At 47.0% G+C, this 19,840-nt stretch overlaps 1 protein-coding gene and 1 pseudogene across 1 annotated transcript in view; both read left to right on the top strand.

Annotated features, from left to right (window-relative positions):
- On the top strand, window positions 72-2,765 carry LOC110255898 (annotated as a pseudogene).
- LOC102159591 (leucine-rich repeat-containing protein 37A) overlaps window positions 8,841-19,840 on the top strand; it is a 43,494-nt gene continuing 32,494 nt past the window's right edge. Inside the window, exons 1-3 of the mRNA XM_021066829.1 lie at window positions 8,841-9,319; window positions 9,731-13,508; window positions 16,343-16,414. Coding sequence (XP_020922488.1) covers window positions 8,995-9,319; window positions 9,731-13,508; window positions 16,343-16,414 — 4,175 coding nt within the window. The 5' untranslated portion in view covers window positions 8,841-8,994. The remainder of the gene's footprint in view (window positions 9,320-9,730; window positions 13,509-16,342; window positions 16,415-19,840) is intronic.

Consider the following 19,840-nt stretch of genomic DNA (forward strand, 5'->3'; position numbering starts at 1 on the left):
AAAGCGCGGGAGCGCCTTGCGCAGGCGCAGTGTCGCTTGCTCCTGAGCCGCGCTTGCGCAGTGACGGTAGAATGGCGGCCTTGCGTTCTTTTGAGGTACCTACTCGGAATGACAGAACCTTGCCTGTGTGGGAGCTGAGCTTTGGACCCACGGCCGAGGACCTGCAAGTGAGCCGGCTGGGGGGGCGGGAGGGATGGAGGAAGTCGCCCCCGCCCCAATAACTGGGACCCGGGGAGTCCTGCCTCAACACTTCAGGCGCCTGTAGTCTCCGCTGAGAGGAATCTTAGTTTTCCAGGGGACCTGAGCAGTCTGCTCGCCCCGGAGAGTTGAGGGATAGCTCCCAACAGCCAGCACATTGTCTACTAATGCTTCTCGAAGTTTAGGATTTCAGAAGCAGACTTGTTCATGAAATGAGAAGCGTTTGGAGTTGCAGGTTCCCTACAGTTGCCTGTGGTGAAGGGTTGGGGGAACTTAAGGAAACGGGCAGTTTTGTTTCCTGGGCGTGAAATTTCCTGCACTTACTTAGCGTGGGACCAGCCTACAGCCTCCTCTGTTCACAGTTTTCTCCCAGTTTGGCCTTTTATATTCGGCCCAAGTCTTCCCAGATGCTGTGGTGGCAAGTCCTGGGTTCTATGCCATCATCAAGTTTTAGTCAGCAAGGGACGCCCACAGAGCCCAGAAGGCATGTGACCAGAAGCAGCTTTTTCAGAAATCTCCAGTGAGGGTCCAAATGTGGAATTCCTCGCTCCACTGGGACGAAGTGCTGACTTTAAAAATAATAGGCCAGCATTTGTACAGCACTCTAATTACAGGATGCTTTCAGGTGCACTCCTCCACTGATTCCCCTGGTTCCCCATTTCTATTTATTTATTTATTTATTCATTCATTCATTTATTGTTTTAGGGTCGCACCCGCGGCATATGGAATTTTCCAGGCTAGTGGTCTAATCAGAGCTGTAGCCTCTGGCCTGTGCCACAGCAACGCCAGATCTGAGCCGTGTGTGCAACCTACACCACAGCTCAGGGCAAATTATGCCACTGAGTGAGGCCAGGAATGGAACCTGTAACCTCATGGTTCCTAGTGGGGTTTGTTAACCACTGAGCCATGAAAGGAACTCCCTCTTTTTTCTTCTGTTTTAAGATGGAGAAACTTGAACTCAGGATGGTTAAGTGACTTAGGGTTCATGATAATAAATGTGGAAGCTAGAGGTCTAACCCAAACTTAACTGCTGTTAAACACCATGTGATTTTTATCTGCCCCTTAATTTGACATTTTCACATGAGTCTTGCTTATGTTTATTTTTATGTGAATTTTAAACGTGTGAGCTTGATAAACCCTTTTGTCAGTTGTAACATAAATGATGCATCATCACCCCATCACTCTCAAACTGCCTACTCAGAACTCCCTTCAGTGGAGTTCTCCCATGGTACAGTGGGTTAAGGATCCGACATTGTCACTTCAGTGGCTTGGATCACTGCTGTGGCATGGGTTTGATCCCTGGCTTGGGAACTTCATATGTCACAGGCAAGGCCAAAAAAAAAAAAAGGTTAGCTACTCAGAACTCCCTTTAATTCCTGGAAAATGGTTAAAATATTCTTTAATGCATTGTAGAAATCTTATTCCATATAAACATGCCATCCAGTTTTACTTTCCCAGATCCCTAGAGTTACATTTCATTATGTGCCTCCATTCAGCCACCATTCCTTTCTCAGGGACTGTTTGAATTTCTCTGTATAAGTGAGTGAGGCTTATGTGTCCCAAACACTTTGCTTTATAATTGTATGGCTTCTCTGATTGGCTTCTGGATCTGGCTACTTCCTACTGACCTTGCTGCCATTTCTTATGCATATTTCTTTCCTCACTAATTTAACCTTGATGCAATCTGAGAATTTTCCTCAGATGTGATTCAAGGGCCCTGGAAATGATGCAGAGAAGTACTGACTTAAAAATAATAAATAACATTTAATTAGGGCTTACTTGAATTCATTACTTAAAATGTCCCGTTTAATCTTCACAACTACTCTATGACATTGGTATTGATAATTCTCAGGTGTATGCAAAATAAGTCTGTGTCAGGTTGTGATATTTTTAGGTCTCATGTCTTTAGGTTTGTCTTGGCACCAGACATAAGGCAGTTCCACATAACACTCTTGCCCTAAACAGCTCCAGATGCCAAGAATTGGCAAATTACTATTTTGGTCTCAATGGATGGTCAAAAAGGATCATCAAGGTAAACCCTCTAGATTTTCTTTGACTAAACAGACTCCTTTTAACATTGAAATCCTAGACTTTAGAGAGAAGACTAGAACTGGGCTGTGGGGAGGAGATGTGAGAGGCCCCCAAGTGAAAGCCTCTGAGCATTGGCCTGCCACCTAGAATCAGTGATGATCTCAGTGACATGGATATGGTGGTGTCCATAATTTTCTCCAGTATTTGTATGGTATATAATAAAAAATAGTTGTGCATCTATAGTAATTCATTTGCAAGTCCTACTTGATTTTGAAGCTATAGGACATCTCAACTATTAACTGGGATTGCTGGAGTTTAGTTTTTATTTCTAATAGGAAAATATTTTGAAGTCTAGCCTTTAATTCAAAATCCGAACAGCTTCAGGAACTTTCTGACCTTAAAGAAAGGGAAAATGAAGATATCGAAGTAAAGGCTGAAGTTCTTCTGTGCTTTAGAGGTGGTGTTGCCATCCTATGAGTGCAGAAGTACTGGAGTTGGCAGGAACCTTTGGATAAGCTAGAGGAAGGTCTGTTTTCCCATATGTATGGAGGGCTGGGGGGGTGGGGATTTCTCTTTTTTCCTTTCTTTCTAAAACATCTTTTCAGATACATCATCACCCTTGATAAGCAAATAAAGCCCTGGGCAGAGTTTTTCTGCCTTGCAACATAGGCAATACCTGACAGAACCTTTAACTTTAGAAATTTAGAGTTGACTGCCTGCCGAGAAGATTAGGAGGCAGGAAATTTTTCCCCCATTTTTGGTTAATTAATTTGTTTAGTGTTAAAATAGTCCTTCAAATACAGATGTCTGTGACCTTTAGTTATTCCAACAAAATCATCATCTAAAGACTTAAATAAACTCTTGTGTAAATTTTTAGTCCTTTGCCTCCTCTAGAAGGGCCTCAATGGAAAAAGTCAAGTGCAGATCTATAGAAATGGTATTCCAATTGGTACTGAGTTTTTCCCTAAAATCTGTGGCAGTGGGGCTTAAGGTTTTAAGTCAGAGGCAGGCCTGTTAGTGAATGGAGTGGAGGAGGCTCCACCATCCACCTGAGTGGCTGATGCTTGGGGAGAGGCCAGATCATCTGCACTAGCACTAAATCTACCTCACTGTGCTGAATCCAGCCCTTTATGCACAGAAGAGCAGGGTCTATAGCATTGTAGCTACAGTGTATTCCTTTGAAATCTGTGAGTAATGCGAGATTTGTGCCACGTTCTTGGCTTGCATCTCCCGTTTAGTACTTTAGGAACTTCCAGAATAGATCTGAGCAATGAAAATGTGCCCTGACAGGATATACCTGCAACCAAACCCTTATTTTGTGCCTGCTCTTAATCGCTAAGATAATAATCCAAGAGTCACAGGTGCATTTTTATTTTTAAGTATGTAACATAGAAATAGTTATTCAGAAGGCACTTTAAATCCATTTGTTTTGGTTGGATTTAGGGCCCTTATCATTCCTTATATGAAAAGGAAGATAACGCAGAAGGTTGCTATTCAGAAGGCTATGACAGATGCATTCCAGAAGCTGCTGACTGTGGTTTTAGGTAAGACTTTTTTGATTGTCCTTGAAGTACGTCAGTTTTACTGAGCAAATAAACTTATTTGGAAAGGTAATTGGATGAAAATGGTTGTTTAAAACACTACATATTCTTTCATTCACCAGATGTTTTCACAGCAGTGGTCTCAAATTTGTTTCTCGTAGCATTTGTAAGAAAAATGACAGCAAATATTACTATCTCTAGTGTTTAGATATAGAATGACTTGCCTCAGTTCATACAGAAAGTATTTGATCCAGTTCGTCTTTCTCAGTTGCTTGCTTATTATGTGGAATAGTATAGTGATCATAGCCTTGGACATCTATGTTTGAGTCCTGTCTTTGTCCTTAGATTTTTTTTTTAATTTTTAAGTTTTTTATTAAAGTATAGTTGATTTACAATGTTGTGCCAATTCTTAGATTTTTAAAAAATGCCATTTTAGGTTTTGTAGCCAGAGAGACTTGAAGGTATTTAATATCTCTATGCTGCAATTTCTTTATCTACAAAATAGAATTAGTAATTTAGCTTACCTCATTGGGGTATATTGTAAGAGTAAATGAGATGATGAATGTAAAAAGCTTAGAACTATGTCTGGAACATGGTAGGCAGAATATATATATATATATATATATATATATTTAAGGCCACAACTGCAGCATATGGAAATTCCCAGGCTAGGGGTTGAGTCAGAGCTATAGCTGCTGGCCTATGACACAGCCACAGCAAGAGGGGATCCAAGCCACATCTGCGACCTATAACATAGCTCATGGCAACACTGGATCCTTGACCCACTGAGTGAGGCCAGGGATCAAACCCACGTCCTCATGGATACTAGTCAGTTTTACTGTGCCCCAACAGTAACTCCCAAAAATGTATTGACTATTATTATTATCATTGATGTTTTCCCATTGAAGAGTTTATTAGACTATGTTTTTGGAATCAGTTTAGTTTCAGTTTTCATTTCTGATGTATTGGGTGAACATGATTCTTACGTAATAATTAGTTACACTTTTGTGAGCCTTGAAAGTGATCCTGCTATTGAATAGTGTTGATTGTGTTCCCTATGGAGTTAAACAGTGGGAGAATATCACAGGCTGTGCTCAAAGGAAACTTTAGGATTGGTAGATTCCCAGAACAGAACTGCTTCCCTGATTCCCTAGAGACTGAGAAATCCTAGCTAAGTTGTCAGACACCTCATTTGCTTGTTAAGAGTTGACTGTGGATTGGTCTCAGTCTTCCAGCCCGGACAGTCCTTCCAGTGAAGGTTGACTTCCCTGGTCATCAGGCAGAATCTCCATCAGCTGTCAACTCTGAGTAACAACCTTTAAGAACCAAACTAAATGTCTGGGTTGTTTTCCTGTCCTTCATATGCTAACATACTCCCTTCTATGCACTTAAAACTCCTTCGACCAAAAGCCTTGTGGCTGTAGTTTGCCTTGAGGGAAGCTGTATTTTCCAAAAGGTGCATGAACCAGTTTCTTCTTCTAGAGTGTTCAAATGTTCCCTCTGTCTCTCCAAAGCTGTGTTCATGGTGGAATTTTTATCCCGGGGAGTAGATACTTGCCTTGCTTCTAATATGAAGTATCTATTATAGTTCCCTGTGGCACGGGTTTGATTCTTGACCTGGGAATTTCTATATGCTACAAGGACAGCCAAAAAAAAAATTATAGCCCAATGGTATCTATCCCAGGTTTGCACTCACTTTGACCCCTACTTAACGCTTTACTAGTCGTATTATGATTGAATGTATTTGTTTCTACAGCTTTTACTTCCTTTGTCATTATTCCTTAGCTCTTATTTCTAAGATCATAAAGGTTTTTGAAGCAGAGTTGATACATCTTATATATTTTTTCATAAATAGTTGTGACAAAAACTGAAGTGTTGCATGAGGGAACTTCTAGGAAAATGGTATTTATTACTTTTAGAAACCAAAAAGATGGGAGTTCCCATCGTGGCTCAGTAACGAATCCGACGAGGAGCCATGAGGTTGCAGGTTTGATCCCTGGCTTCCCTCAGTGGGTTAAGGATCCAGCGTGGCCGTGAGCTGTGGTGTAGGTTGCAGACTTGGCTCAGATCCTGTGTTGCTGTGACTCTGGCGTAGGCCGGCGGCTATAGCTCCGATTAGACCCCTATCCTGGGAACCTCCATATGCCGTGGGTGCGGCCCTAGAAAAACACACACACACAAAAATCAAAAAGATGTGTAATTATTGAGTGCTACCACTGTATACAGGAAGTTTTAAAATAAGAAAATTTCTGCATTGATCCTTGTTAACTTTATTTCAGAAAGTGGTAAAATAGCTGTGGTATATGGACCCTGTGAAGAGGTCACAGGTGCGAGAACCAAAGAGGAACTATAGGATTTAATTTAAGTATGTGGATATAAAAAGTCAAGGGATGCAGAGCCAGTGTAGCCACAATTCAAAACAACCAGCAGGATTTAGAAGACTTTGCATGACTACTCTGCTCTATCATTCCATAGGAAAGCATGAAACTCTGAAACTGCTTTTGAGGCAGGAAATTTATTTATTTATTTATTTATTTTTGTCTTTTTGCTATTTCTTTGGGCCGCTTCTGCGACATATGGAGGTTCCCAGGCTAGGGGCTGAATCGGAGCTGTAGCCACCGGCCTACGCCACAGCCACAGCAACGCGTGATCCGAGCCGCGTCTGCAACCTACACCACAGCTCACGGCAACGCCGGATCGTTAACCCACTGAGCAAGGGCAGGGACCGAACCCACAACCTCATGGTTCCTAGTCGGATTCCTTAACCACTGCGCCACGACGGGAACTCCATGAGGCAGGAAATTTAAAGGGCTTTTCCTGAAGTCCTGAGCCTTGGCTCTGACTCCTTCTTTGAAATTTGGAGAACAGGACTGAGGGCCTTCAGTGTACGTCTACAGTCGTGGGCATAGGAGAAGACACAGGCCTTTTAGAACTCCCCCAAACAGAATTCCAGGGATTTGGGAACAAAGTAACTATGGCTTTGAGTGTGATTATGCTCCAGTGTTGGAAAACCATTAATGCCTTTCAAATAAGGTGTACTACCCAGATCGTAGTAACTTATATGTATCGTGTGTGAAATATTTTGCTGAAGAACCTTCTGTAAGCCAATTATATGGATGCCCTAAATTAGAAATTAAATTGACGGAGTTCCCGTTGTGGCGCAGTGGTTAACGAATCCGACTAGGAACCATGAGGTTGAGGGTTCGGTCCCTGCCCTTGCTCAGTGGCTTAAGGATCCGGCGTTGCCGTGAGCTGTGGTGTAGGTCGCAGATGCGGCTCGGATCCCGCGTTGCTGTGGCTCTGGTGTAGGCCGGTGGCTACAGCTCCGATTCAACCCCTAGCCTGGGAACCTCCATATGCTTCGGGAGCGGCCCAAGAAATAGCAACAACAACAACAAAAAAGACAAAAGACAAAAAAAGAAAAAAAAAAAGAAAGAAATTAAATTGACAAAGTAATTTTTTTTTTTTTTTTGTCTTTTTGCCTTTTCTTGAGCCGCTCCCATGGCAAATGGAGGTTCCCAGGCTAGGGGTCCAATCGGAGCTGCAGCCTCTGGCCTACACCAGAGCCACAGCAACGCGGGATCCGAGACACGTCTGTGACCCACACCACAGCTCGCGGCAACGCTGGATCCTTAACCCACTGAGCAAGGCCAGGGATCGACCCCCAACCTCATGGATCCTAGTTGGATTCGTTAACCACTGCTCCACGACGGGAACTCCGACAAAATAATTACTAAAAGAAAATATTAATGTATTACATATAAAATTTATCTTTTTTTTTTTTTTTTTTTTCTTTTTAGGGCCATTATGGAAGTTCCCAGGATAAGGGTTCAATCGACACTACAGCTGCCAGCCTACACCACAGCCACAGCAACACAGGATCCAAGCCATGTCTGTGATCTACACCCCAGCTCATGGCAACGTCAGATCCTTAACCCACTGAGCAAGGCCAAGGATTAAAACCAAATCCTCATGGATCCTAGTCGGGTTCATTACCACTGAGCCACAACGGGAACTCCCGGGATTTTTCTTTTTTAAAGGAGCAAGAGTGTGTTTCATTTCCTTGAGAACTTAATGTGCAACTAGGTTTCTGATTATTTAACTCACCCCAATGTTGCAAAGTTTGTTCTGAAGCAAAGAAAGTAGAGAAAGAAAAGGTGGCTATGTTCTGAAAAATGTAAACATTTTGAAGGTTTTTCATGTGCAAAATAATTAACTCAGTTTAAATCAAATCAGTTAAGGAACTTCAAACAGATCCGGTTTGGGCTTTAAGAAATGTAAAATGGGAGAGGAAAGGATTTAGTTCTGATGCTAAAGATCGAAAAACCTGATTATAATAACAGATCCATTTCTAAATGAGGCCAATCTTAGAATCAATTCCATTTTAAAACCGTTATGTGTGTGGAGTTCCTGCTGTGGCTCAGCGGTAACAAACCCGACTAGCATCCCTGAGGATGTGGGTTCCATCCCTGGCCTCGCTCAGCGGGTTAAGGATCTGGCGTTGCCACGAGCTGTGGTGTAGATTGCAGGCGCGGCTGGGATCTGGCGTGGCTGTGGCTGTGGCTGTGGCTGTGGTGTAGGCCAGCAGCTACAGTTCTGATTAGACCCCTGGCCTGGGAACCTCCCTATGCCATAGGCAACTTCCAGGTGCAGCCCTAAAACGCAAAACAAAACAAAACAAAACAAAAATACCATCGTGTGCTAGACACTGGGAATACAATGAAACTCCTCTTTTGGGGTTTAGATGTTGGAAGTTGTACCAGACAATTACAAAGGACCCAAATTAAAGAGACTATTAAAAGGGCCATGAAGGAAGTAAACTGGGCGCTCGTTACAGCATTTCCAGAAAATTATTTCACATGCTGACTTAACACCTGAAGTGCCTTCATGTGTGCACACGCAGTAGACCTCTGAAAAGCGGCACTGTGATGTCTTCCGAGGTTAATGGCTGGCTTGAGACTAGTGGATGGGGACGTTTTCCCAGGCGGCTGGGAGGGGCAAGGGGTTGGGGTGAGGGCTGGGCGGGAGGCAACTGTTGCCTTTGCAAGGGGGAGGGTCCCGGTGACGCTGGGAAAAAGGCTACCTGGGGAGGCGGAGACAGGGTCCCCACCTGAACCCAATAAAGGGGGCGGGACTTGAGGGGCGTGGCTAGTCTGTGTGACGTGCGGCGGGGGAGGGGCGCGCCGTTGCTAAAGGTGCGCGTGCGCTTCATTCCACTGCCACAATGGTTCAGCTCCCGCTCAGGGAACGTCCCGTCATGTCGCGCCTTTACCTTTGGTCCCCACTGCTCCTCCTTTCGTGGCCACCGTTGTGGCTTCTGGTCCAGGTAGCTCAGGCGTCGGACTGGGCCCTGGACCATGTCCCCCTGACCTCCGACCCCCCAGGGCTGACCTCTGAACGCTCACTGGACTCGCCCCATGTGCTTGCACCCTCGGCAGAGCCGGGGGGCTTGGCTTACTCGACGGCCTCCTCTCCAGCCCAGATGTTCGCCCCGCCCAGTCAGGAGGTAACGGAGACTTTCGTTCCAGACCCGGACTTGGATTCAGTTGGTGAGTTGCCTGCAAGGCCAGATCACTTTTCTGTTGACCAGCAGCATCTGAATGACAGGCTAAGGCAGCATCAGAATTTCCCAGAGGTGCCTCTAGTGCTAGGTTGGGATCAGAGTCAGGGCTTAGTTCTGCCTGTACTCCAAAGGAAGGTTGAGAGGGTAGGTCCAGATCAGGCTGAAGATCACCAATTATTTGCAATACTTGTTCCACCTCTAGGTAGCAAGAGTTCAAAACCAAGCAAATTTGTTGTTTCACCCCCAAACTAGAAGAAAGATCTGTTTCAGCACCGACAGCTTGCCAAACTTAGTGTTGGCACTAGGGGCCAGTCTGAAGAAACTCAGCAACTGGAACAGTGGCAGGATAATCATTTCGATCCCAGTGTGAGTGTCTTTTATCCTAATCTACCTACAGATTTTGTAGAGGATCCAGATCCACCTACTGAGCCCCCTGAGGAGGTGGAATCCTCACTCCAGGAAGAGGCCCCTGCTCAGCATCCACAGCCCACAGAAGAGGTAGAATCACCTCCACTTGAGCAGGAGGCTCTGTTTCAGCCTCCAGAGGCCCCTGAGGAAATGGAAACTTCAAGCCTTCAGGAGGCCCTCCTAGCTCAAGCTTCGGAGATACTTAAGGAGGCTGGAGGGCAGCCATCAGCACATCATAGGGTAAATGAAGCTCAGCAGTCAGGCAGGCACAGTGTCACTGTGACACCTCTGGATCTGGCCCTTACCATAACTCCAGAGGTCACTAAAAAGGTTGAACCTTCTCCAGTCCAGCAGGATGGCTTATTGCAGGCCCCAGAGAGCCCTGAGGAGTCTGAAACTCCTCCAGTCCTGGAGGAGGCCCCACCTCAGCCTCCAGAGCACCCCGAAGAGGTTGACTTTTCACTCCAGCAGGAGACCCAAGCTCAGCCTCCAGAGCGCCCTGAGGAGGTAGAACCTTCCCCAGTCCAGCTAGGGTCCCCAGCTCACGCCCCAGGGTTCCCTACCCAGGATGTACTTCAGAGGCCAGAGAGCGATGAGCTAGAAGCTCTGCGTCATCAGCCGCATCCCCTTCATTTGCACTTGCCCAATGGGACACCTCAGCCTCTGGATTTGGGACTTACCATCACTCCAGGGCCCACTAAGGAAGCTGAGTCAACTACAGCCCAGCAGGAGGCCCTGCCTCAGCCTATTGAGCACCCTGAGGAGACGGAATCTTCTCCAGCCCAGCAGGAGACCTCAGAGAAGCCTCCAGAGCCTCCTGGGGAGGTTGAGCCTTTGAGTGAGCAGGAGCCACCAGCTCAGCCTTCTGAGCCTCCTGGGGAAGATGAACCGTTTCCAACCCAGCAGGAGACCCCAGTGCAGCTCTCAGAGTCTTTGGAAGAAGCTGAAACTTCTCCAACCCAGGAAGGGACCCCAGCTCTGTCTGCAGAAGAGGTAGAACCTTCTGCAACCCTGCAGGAGCAACCAGCTCAGCCTCCAGAGCCGCCTTCTGGGGAGGCGGAGCCTTTGCCAGCTCAACAGGAACAGCCAGCTCAACCTCCAGAGCATCATGAAATGACAGTTTCACCTCCAAGTCACCATCATGCTCAGCAGTCAAACGTAGCCAATGTCACTGTCAAGCCTGTGGATGTGGGGCTTACCATAAGCACAGAACCCAGGCCAGAGGTGGGACCTGGGTCTCCAAATCCGCACAAGCCTTCAACTCAGCCGTCGGTGTCCCACACCAGCGTGGGATTTTCTACAACCCAGCATGAGGCCCCCACGCTGCCTCCACAGCCACCTGAGGAAGTTGAACCTTTGCCAGTTCAACAGGAGGCTCCAGATCCATCTCCAGAAGCTGCTGCCGTTCATGAGGAGGCCCCGGGTCAGCATCCAGAGGCTCCTGGTGAGGTTGAATCTTCCCCAGCTCAGCATCCAGAGCTCTCTAACGAGTATGTCGCTATCTCTCCAGAGCATCACGTGACAACAGTTTCTCCGCTAGGTCAGGATCAAGCTCAGCTTCCGCAGCGGCCCAGCAGTGTCACTGTTACACCTGTGGATCTTGTGCTCACCTTAAGTCCAGCATCCAGTAATGAGGTTGAAGCTTTTCCACTGCCACCAGAAACCTCAGTGCAGTCTGCGGTGTCCCCTGAGCAGTCGCAACTGTTGTCAGGCCAGCAGCAGTTTTCAGGTCAGCATTCAGCCCCAGCTCGGCCTGAAGAGGTTCCTGAGGAAACCGAACCTGCTCCCAGCCATCAGGAGCACCCAACTCAGCCTCCAGAGGCCTCTGCAGAGGTCGAAGCTCAGCCTTCAGTAAATGAAGAGGCGACGTTCTCACCTCCAGGTCCCGGTGAAGCGCAACGGCCAGGGTTGTCTAGTGCCACAGGGAAACCTTTGGATCTGGCGCTTGTCTTAACTCTAGAGCCCACTAAGGAGGTGGAAACCTCTCCAGTGCAGCAGGAGGGCCCTGCTCAGACTCTAGATCCCCCTGGGGGAATGGAGCTTTCTTTAGTCCAGGAGGAGGCCCCAGCTCAGTCTCCCGTTCCCCTTGGGGCCCCAGCTGCATCTCCGCAGCCCCCGAAGGAGGGAGAACCTTCTGCCACACAGCAGGAGCTTCAGGCTCAGCCGCCAGAGCCTCCCGAGAAGGTGGAGCCATTTTTAGCCTCTCAAGGGCCCCTCCCCGAACTTCTGCAGTCCCCTGGGCATACAGAGGCTTCCTCGATCCAGCAGGAGCTTTTGGAACCCCTCAAAGAGACGGACCCGTCTCCAGCCCAGCAGGGGGCCCCGCCTCAGCCTCCAGAGCCACCTAAGGAGGTGGAGGCACAAAGTCCAGTGCATCCTGCGATGACGGTTCCGACGCTTGGACAGGACCAGGCTCCGCCGAGTGTCGCAGTTAAACCTCCAGAACCTGCTATGGAGGCTGACCATCCCACAGTCCTGCAGCAGACGACAGCTCCTCCAGCATACCTCGAGGCGACACTTCCACATCCAGAGCAGCTTCAGGCTCAGCGTCCATACCTGACTGAAGTCACAGTTCAACCTTCAGACCTGGAACTGACCATAAGTGCAGAACCCGCTAAGGGGGATGAACCTTCTGCAGCCACGCAGGAGACCCCAGCTCAGACTCTGGAGCCACCTAAAGAGGTTGTGGTCCAGCCTCCATTGTATCAGTCTGCGACGAATGCAGCTCCAGGTCAGGACCAAGCTCCACATCCAACATTGCCCAACCCCCCGGTTCAGCCTTTGGACGTGGTGCTTACTGTGACTCCAGAACCTACCACGGAGGTTGAGCATCCTACAACTCCCCCTCCAAACCCCACTGAGGGGACGCTTCCACGTCCAGAGCAGGTTCAGCATCAGCATCCAACCTTGACTGAAGTCACGGTTCAGCCTCTGGACCTGGGACTTAGCATAACGACGGAACCCACGAAGGAGGAGGAACCTTCTCCAGCCACGCAGGAGACCCTAACCCAGCCTCCCGTAAGTCAGAGCCAAACAGTTCTAACACCACATCAGGGTCAGGCTGAGCTTCCAACGTCACCCAGTGTCACAGGTAAGCCTGTGAACCAGGAGCCTAGCACAACTGCAGAACCCAGCACAGAGGCTGAACATTCTACAGGCCTGCAGCAGACTACAGCTCCCCCTATAGAACACCCTGAGGCGACACGTCCACATGCAGACCTGACTCAAGTCACAATTCAACCTGTGGAACTGACTGAAACTACAGGATCCGGTGTGGAGGCTGAACCTTCTCCAACCGAGCAAGAGACCCCACCTCAGCCTCCAGAGCCATTGCATCAGGAGGTGACAGTTCCAGCTCCAAGTGAGGATCAAAGTCAGGAACCTACCACCACTCTACACCCTACTGCAGAGGCTGAACCTTCTACAGTCCTGCAAGAGACGACATCTCCCGCTCCAGAATACCCTGCGGTGACACTTCCTTACCCAGGCCTGACTCAAGTCACAGCTCCACCTGTTAGCATAACTTCTCAACCAGGGTCAACTGAGACAACCCTTCCTTCTGCGCAGTCTTCGGTGGTGCACTCCGCCCAATACCCCCCAGAAAAGGAGCAGTCAGAACAGAATGTCGTCACAGAGCACGTCGACATATGTGAGCTGTGCACCTGCAGAAATGAGACGCTGTCGTGCACTGGACTCAGCCCAAATCAGAGGCTCCGCAGTGTGCCTGTTCTAGGGCCCAAGAGCTACAACCACACCTTCACCGTCTTGTAAGAATGGTTTGTTTTTTTTCTTTGGGGGGGGGGTGCCCAGCGGTGGTGTATGGAGGTTCCCAGGCTAGGGGTGTAATTGGAGCTGGTGCTGCCGGCCTACACCACAGCCACAGCAACGCCAGATCTGAGCTGCGTCTGCGACCTACACCACAGCTCATGGCAACACCGGGTCCTTAACCCACTGAGCGAGGCCAGGGACGGAACCTGCGTCCTCATGGATGCTAGTCAGCTTCGTTTCCTCTGAGCCACGACGGAATTCCACGAATTGCCTTTCCTCATTTGTTCTCTGCATCCCGCCTGGCATGGCAGCCTCTCTTCCAGGTCTTTCTCATCTCCCCAGCCCGTGTTGACTGACTTTCTGTTTTCACTTTTTGTTTGTCAGCGATTCCCTATCTTCATTTTTTCACTGTTGTTCCCTCTTCTCCAGTCTGTTCCATATGATTGCCCTTATTCTTTCTCCTTCTCCATTTTTTACCCCATTAGTTCGTTAATATCTCCTCTTCTCCTGCCTTTGCTCCATCCTCTTCACAGTAACGTGTCCCTTTCCCCATGTCATGGGTGAGAATACAACAAAGGGCTTAAGAGTGGGGATTCTGGAACCAGACTTTGTGGGTTTGAACCCAGGTCAGTCATTTATTAGCTTTTTGACTTACTTTCCGCATCTGCAAAATGGGAATTATGATAGTCACCATCTCACAGAATCCAGACGTGTTGGGCAGTTTAGATGAGTAAAGACAGGTGAAGCTTTCATGTCAGTGCCTAGCGTATATTTGATTGTTAGCTATTTTTTTCCTGTGGCTGCACCCACATAATGTGAAAGTTCCCTGGCTAGGGGTCGATTCAGAGCTCCAGCTGTCAGCCTACAGCACAGCCACAGCGATGCAGGATCTGAGCCATGTCTGAGTCCTATAGTGCAGCTCACGGCAACCCCGGATCCTTAACCCACTCATCCTCATGGATACCAGTCGGGTTCGTTAACCGCTGAGCCACGAAGGGAACTCCCAATTGTTAGCTATTATGATTATTCAGTCCCTCTGTTATATCTCGAAGGCATCTTTGTCACCTGGCTTTCTCTATATGGTACCCATTTTGTGCCAAATCAGGGCTAAATACTGTGAGAGCCACGGAGGTATGGCGTTATCTCCAGAACAGGACAATGATGTGTGGGAAGAAGAGGAATATGCCTTTAAAAGGGCGGCGATATATAATGAGGTGTTAGAAGAGCTATAGAAAGGTACTGTAACGCATCCAGCACCGTTCCTCACTGCAGCGGTCAGGAAAGCTGCATGGATAAGCTGAAACTTTAGCTGGGACTTAAAGATTAGCTGTGAGTTGTTAGAGAAAAAGTAGTGGGTACAGTTCAGGCCTCAGTGTGGCTGTCTCGGCGATCAGGATTTCATCGATCCGTCTGGCTGCCAAGATTGGGTCAGGCAACAGCGAAAGATGTGATTATGGAAAACCCTTGACTGTCGGCCACGCAGGTTTGGAAGTTAACGCCCTTAAGATACGGGTACCATGGAAAGTTTCTAAGCAAGAGGCACAGATGATGGAAACAAGAGGATTATTTTCGGTTCCATATGCAGAGTGATCTAGAGGGGAAAAGGTGAATTCAGGGAGACCAACGTGAATGCTGCAGTGAAATCTAGGAGTAAAGTGAGCAGTTGGAGTGGGTGTGATGGGAGTAGAAAGGAACTGCTGAGAGCACCAGGAAGGAAGAACTGCCAAGATTTAGCAGTTGACTGGAGCTGGGGCGGGGAGTCCAGGAAAGGGAAAAATCTCGTATGTTGATGCGAGGGATGGTGTAACCGGTGGAAACACAGCAGTCTGGAAGGAGAACCCGTTGGAGGGAGGCGAGCGGAGTTTTGGGCCTCGGGTACTGGTGAGCATAAAGCAGTCAGGAGGCTTCTGTTTGAGTGGAACTGTCCCCTAGGCAGATGGGCCTACAGGTATCTGTTTGGACTTATCCCACCCCATGCATAAGAAAACTCCCGTTACTCTTTGGATGTATGTCTTACCTTCCAGTCTCTTTCCTTTTTGTTTTTCCCCAATGAGCTCATGACTTTCCTCCTTGTTCAGTGTGCTTTTTCCTGTGCAATATGTCTGAGCGAGATTTCCGTACTGGTCCCTCTAATTTCTGACTGCCTTTACCCTTCTAATACCTGGAGAGATTCAGAGGCCACTGAGCCAAAGCGTGGGTGTTGCCTGACTTAGGATTTCTTTGTTTTGCTGGTACTGATACATTTTTGCTGTTTTGTTCTCATTGATTTGTAGAAGGAGTCATTTCAGTTTTTATTTATTTATTTATTTATTTTGCTTCTTAGGGCCACACCTGCGGCACGTGGAAGTTCCCAGGCTAGAGGTCGAATCAGGGCTACAGTTGCCAAAGCAATGCCAGATCCAAGCCGTCCGTGTCTGCGACCTACGCGGCGCACGCCAGATCCTTAACGGACTGAGCGAGGCCAGGGATCGAACCTGCATCCTCGTGGATACTAGTCGGATTTGTTTCTGCTGAGCCATGACAGGAACGCCCAGGAGGAGTCATTTGAGGTGACTGGGTCGAAGAAACTTACATACAGAGTAATTGGCATTATCTATCCAAGGAATCGGACAGATAGGAAGTCAGGTTCCGAGGTAATGCCTCATTGTTGGTGCCAGTGGCCTCGCATTGTGTCTTTACTAACGGTGCCCCCTTGGAAGCTGCAAAGCTGCGGAAATTAGAAAGCTGGTCCTTTCTGCATTTGAATAGTCCCCACAAGGTGGCCATGATTCTCTTACTTATCCTCTTTATTCTTTTGCTGCCTATTAAAGTTATGAACTGTGTTTCTTCACAGAGATTTCCAAGGAAACGCTATTTCTTACATTGATGGGAATACATGGAAGGCATTCCAGTGGGTTGAGACACTGTGAGTATATTCTCTCCAAATATGAAGATAACATCTTCCACTGTAAGGTCCTTCTTGGTCCAGAGTTTTGAGGTCGGAAGCTGTGTGAAAAGTATTTCCCCTCTCCATATTTCAAAGCAATCTATTAACTGAAATTCTATGTGTGTGTGTGTGTGTGTGTCTGTCTGTCTGTCTTTCTCTTCCTTCCTTCCTTCCTTCCCTCCTACCCTCTTTCCTCCCTCCTTTGCTCCTTCCCTCCTTCCCTCCTTCTTTCTTTCTTTCTTTCTTCCTTAGGGTCATACCCACAGCTTATGGAAGTTCCCAGGCTAGGGGTTGAATTGGAGCTGTAGCCGCAGGCCTACGCCACAGCCACAGCAACATGAGATCTGAGCTGTACCTGCGACTTACACTGCACCTCACAGTTACACTGGATCCTCAACCCACTGAGCAGGGCCAGGGCCTGAACCCGCATCCTCACAGACACTATGGTGGGTTCGTAACCTGCTGAGCCACAATGGGAACTCCAATTTTTTTAATTGACAGATTTCCTAAATATTATATGTAGTTTTTATTGTCCATGATGGTATCTGACTTGGAGATTTTATTTCTCAAACTTGTAAGAAAAATGAAAGTCATTTGGCACAAGAGATAGATAACGTTAGTTTCCTCTGGGGAGTGGAGCGTGCTGGTAGCCTGAGGGTCAGGGGTCAGAGCAAAACCTTGGATTGTGTCCTCCATACCTTTGGAATTTTGAGCCAGGTGAGCATATAGATATGTTTACACATTCTTAAAAACTAAATTGAAATTTACAGTATTTAAAAAGCACATGTTTGGGAGTCGGTACACTATAACATGAATCTAGTGAGGTTTGAGGATTTCTAAATTAGCTTGAGGTTTGTATCTTATAAACAGAGGTTCCTAACTTGGGGTCACTGGTTCCCCAGGGCAGGATTTCTTAACCTACCCCCAGTCCCCACGTATATCTCATTGGCAATCTATAGAAGCTCTGTCCTTGGGGTAATGTTTTTAACTGTATAATAAGGTAAGGCGTTCCCATTGTGGCTCAGCAGTAACAAACCCGCCTAGTATCCATGAGGATGCGGGTTTGATCCCTGGCCTTACTCAGTGGGTTAAGGATCCGGCGTTGCCGTGAACTATGGTGTAGGTCGCAGACGCAGCGTGGATCTGACGTTGCTGTGGCTGTGGCTGGCGGCTGCAGCTCTGATTCAACCCCTAGCTTGGGAACTGCATGTGCCATGGGTGCGGCCCTAAAAAGACAACAACAGCAACAACAAACTCCACGTGAACCCTGGAGTTATGCTACCACAAGTCAAGGAACTATGAGCAATCAGGAGAGGGGACTGGAACAGATCCTTCTAGGAACTTCAGAGAGGGTGTGCCCCTGCCAACATCTTGGTCTCTGACTTCTCACTTACAGAACTGAGAGACAATAAATTTCTATTAAAAAAAATCAATCAATAAATGTATAATAAGTTCAAGTATCTAGAAAGACAAAGGAAACCAATTATATTGAAATGGTTTTCATAATAGTTTTCAAATTAATGATATATATTCAACTAATGAGTTCCTGGCGAGCTCAGTAGAAACGAATTTGACTAGCATCCATGAGAATGCAGGTTCGATCCCTGTCTTTGCTCAGTGGGTTAAGGATCTGGCGTTGCCGAGGGCTGTGGTATAGGTCGCAGATGCTGCTTGGATCCTGTGTTGTTGTGACTGTGGCATAGGCCAGCAGCCACAGGTCCGATTTGACCCCTAGCCTGGGAACCTCCATATGCCATGGGTGCAGTCCTAAAAAAAAAAAAAAAAAAAAAAAAAAAACAGGCAAAAGATAAAATTAATGATATAGTAATAAATATGCTATGCTTAACTCAAAGCCCAAGATATAGTGGTAGGGCTAATAACTATTATAACTGCAAGGCAGCAATGAGAATAAATGATAGTTCAAGAAATGTGCAAGAGAAGTATTAACAGAGGAATTGAGAGGATGAGAGTCTTGCGGGGGCGGGAGAGGAGGGAGCATGTGTGTGCAATCAAGATTTAAAGGTAATATGCTTCCTAAGGTTGATTTGGTTTATCTGGCATGAACAGAGCATCAGGAATCAGACCTCACTTAGGAGGAGCTTTGCACATTGTTGGGAAGTAACAATAGTAGTGGGAGTTGCATGAATGGGCCTGCTGACAGTGCCGGACAGGGTGGGTCCTAAGCCCATTATGTGGTTCCGGTGGTTCATGCGCTCCTCACAACAGCCCAGTGGGGGAAGGTATCATTATCCCCATGAAGAAGCTGAGTCTTGGTGAAATGAAGCATGTTGGCTAAGGTCTCTCTCTTCATGAAGTGGGGGAGCCAACGTTTGAACCAAGGCCTTTGGAACCCTGAGCTCCTATGTCGAACCACTAGGCTGTATTACAGCCACCGTTTACTTCATAGCCACTGTGTTTTGGGTTCCTTACATGCACCGGTACATGCAACTGCTGCCATGTTCATTAGGATGTGTGTAAAAAAAAAAAGATCTGCAACAAATGTGTGATATGAAATGATCTGTGATTTCTCCTGGGGACCAAATTCACTGTGTTGCTGTCCACTGTGGTTTGTTGCCTACATTCACAGTGGAAGGAAATGCTCATTTTCGCTAGAGGTTTGTGAAAATTGGGATGTAATTTGATTTCCCATCCAAGTGCGGCCCTCTGAATTCAATCTACTCTATTCACAGACCTCTGCCATAGAAGGATCGCCCACAAATGGAAATTGCTTACATACCTTTGCATGTATTCAAGAAAGTTCAGTTTCCTAGAGTAAAGGACCATTGCTCTTATGACATTCTCAAGGGATTCTTGTCTCAAAAGATTGAGATTTTATACATAAGTGTAGAATTTCAAGGGTGTAAAAATTAAAATATATAGAAAAACAAAGGGATGCTGGTGGTCTTCTTTCTTGACGGGAATGGTGTTACACGAGAGGATTTGTTTTGTAATTATTAAACTGAACAGTTACGTATATTTGGGGCACATTTTAGTTTTTGTTTGATGGTTTTGTCTTTTTTTTTTGTTTTTTTTTTTTATAATCTTTTTAATTTTCCCACTGTACAGCAAGGGGGTCAGGTTATCCTTACATGTATACATTACAATTACATTTTTTCCCCCACCCTTTCTTCTGTTGCAACATGAGTATCTAGACAAAGTCCTCAATGCTATTCAGCAGGATCTCCTTGTAAATCTATTCTAAGTTGTGTCTGATAAGCCCAAGCTCCCGATCCCTCCCACTCCCTCCCCCTCCCATCAGGCAGCCACAAGTCTCTTCTCCAAGTCCATGATTTTCTTTTCTGAGGAGATGTTCATTTGTGCTGGATATTAGATTCCAGTTATAAGTGATATCATATGGTATTTGTCTTTGTCTTTCTGGTTCATTTCACTCAGTATGAGATTCTC

Source organism: Sus scrofa, chromosome 12, assembly GCF_000003025.6.
Source record: "Sus scrofa isolate TJ Tabasco breed Duroc chromosome 12, Sscrofa11.1, whole genome shotgun sequence".
Lineage (NCBI taxonomy): Eukaryota > Metazoa > Chordata > Mammalia > Artiodactyla > Suidae > Sus > Sus scrofa.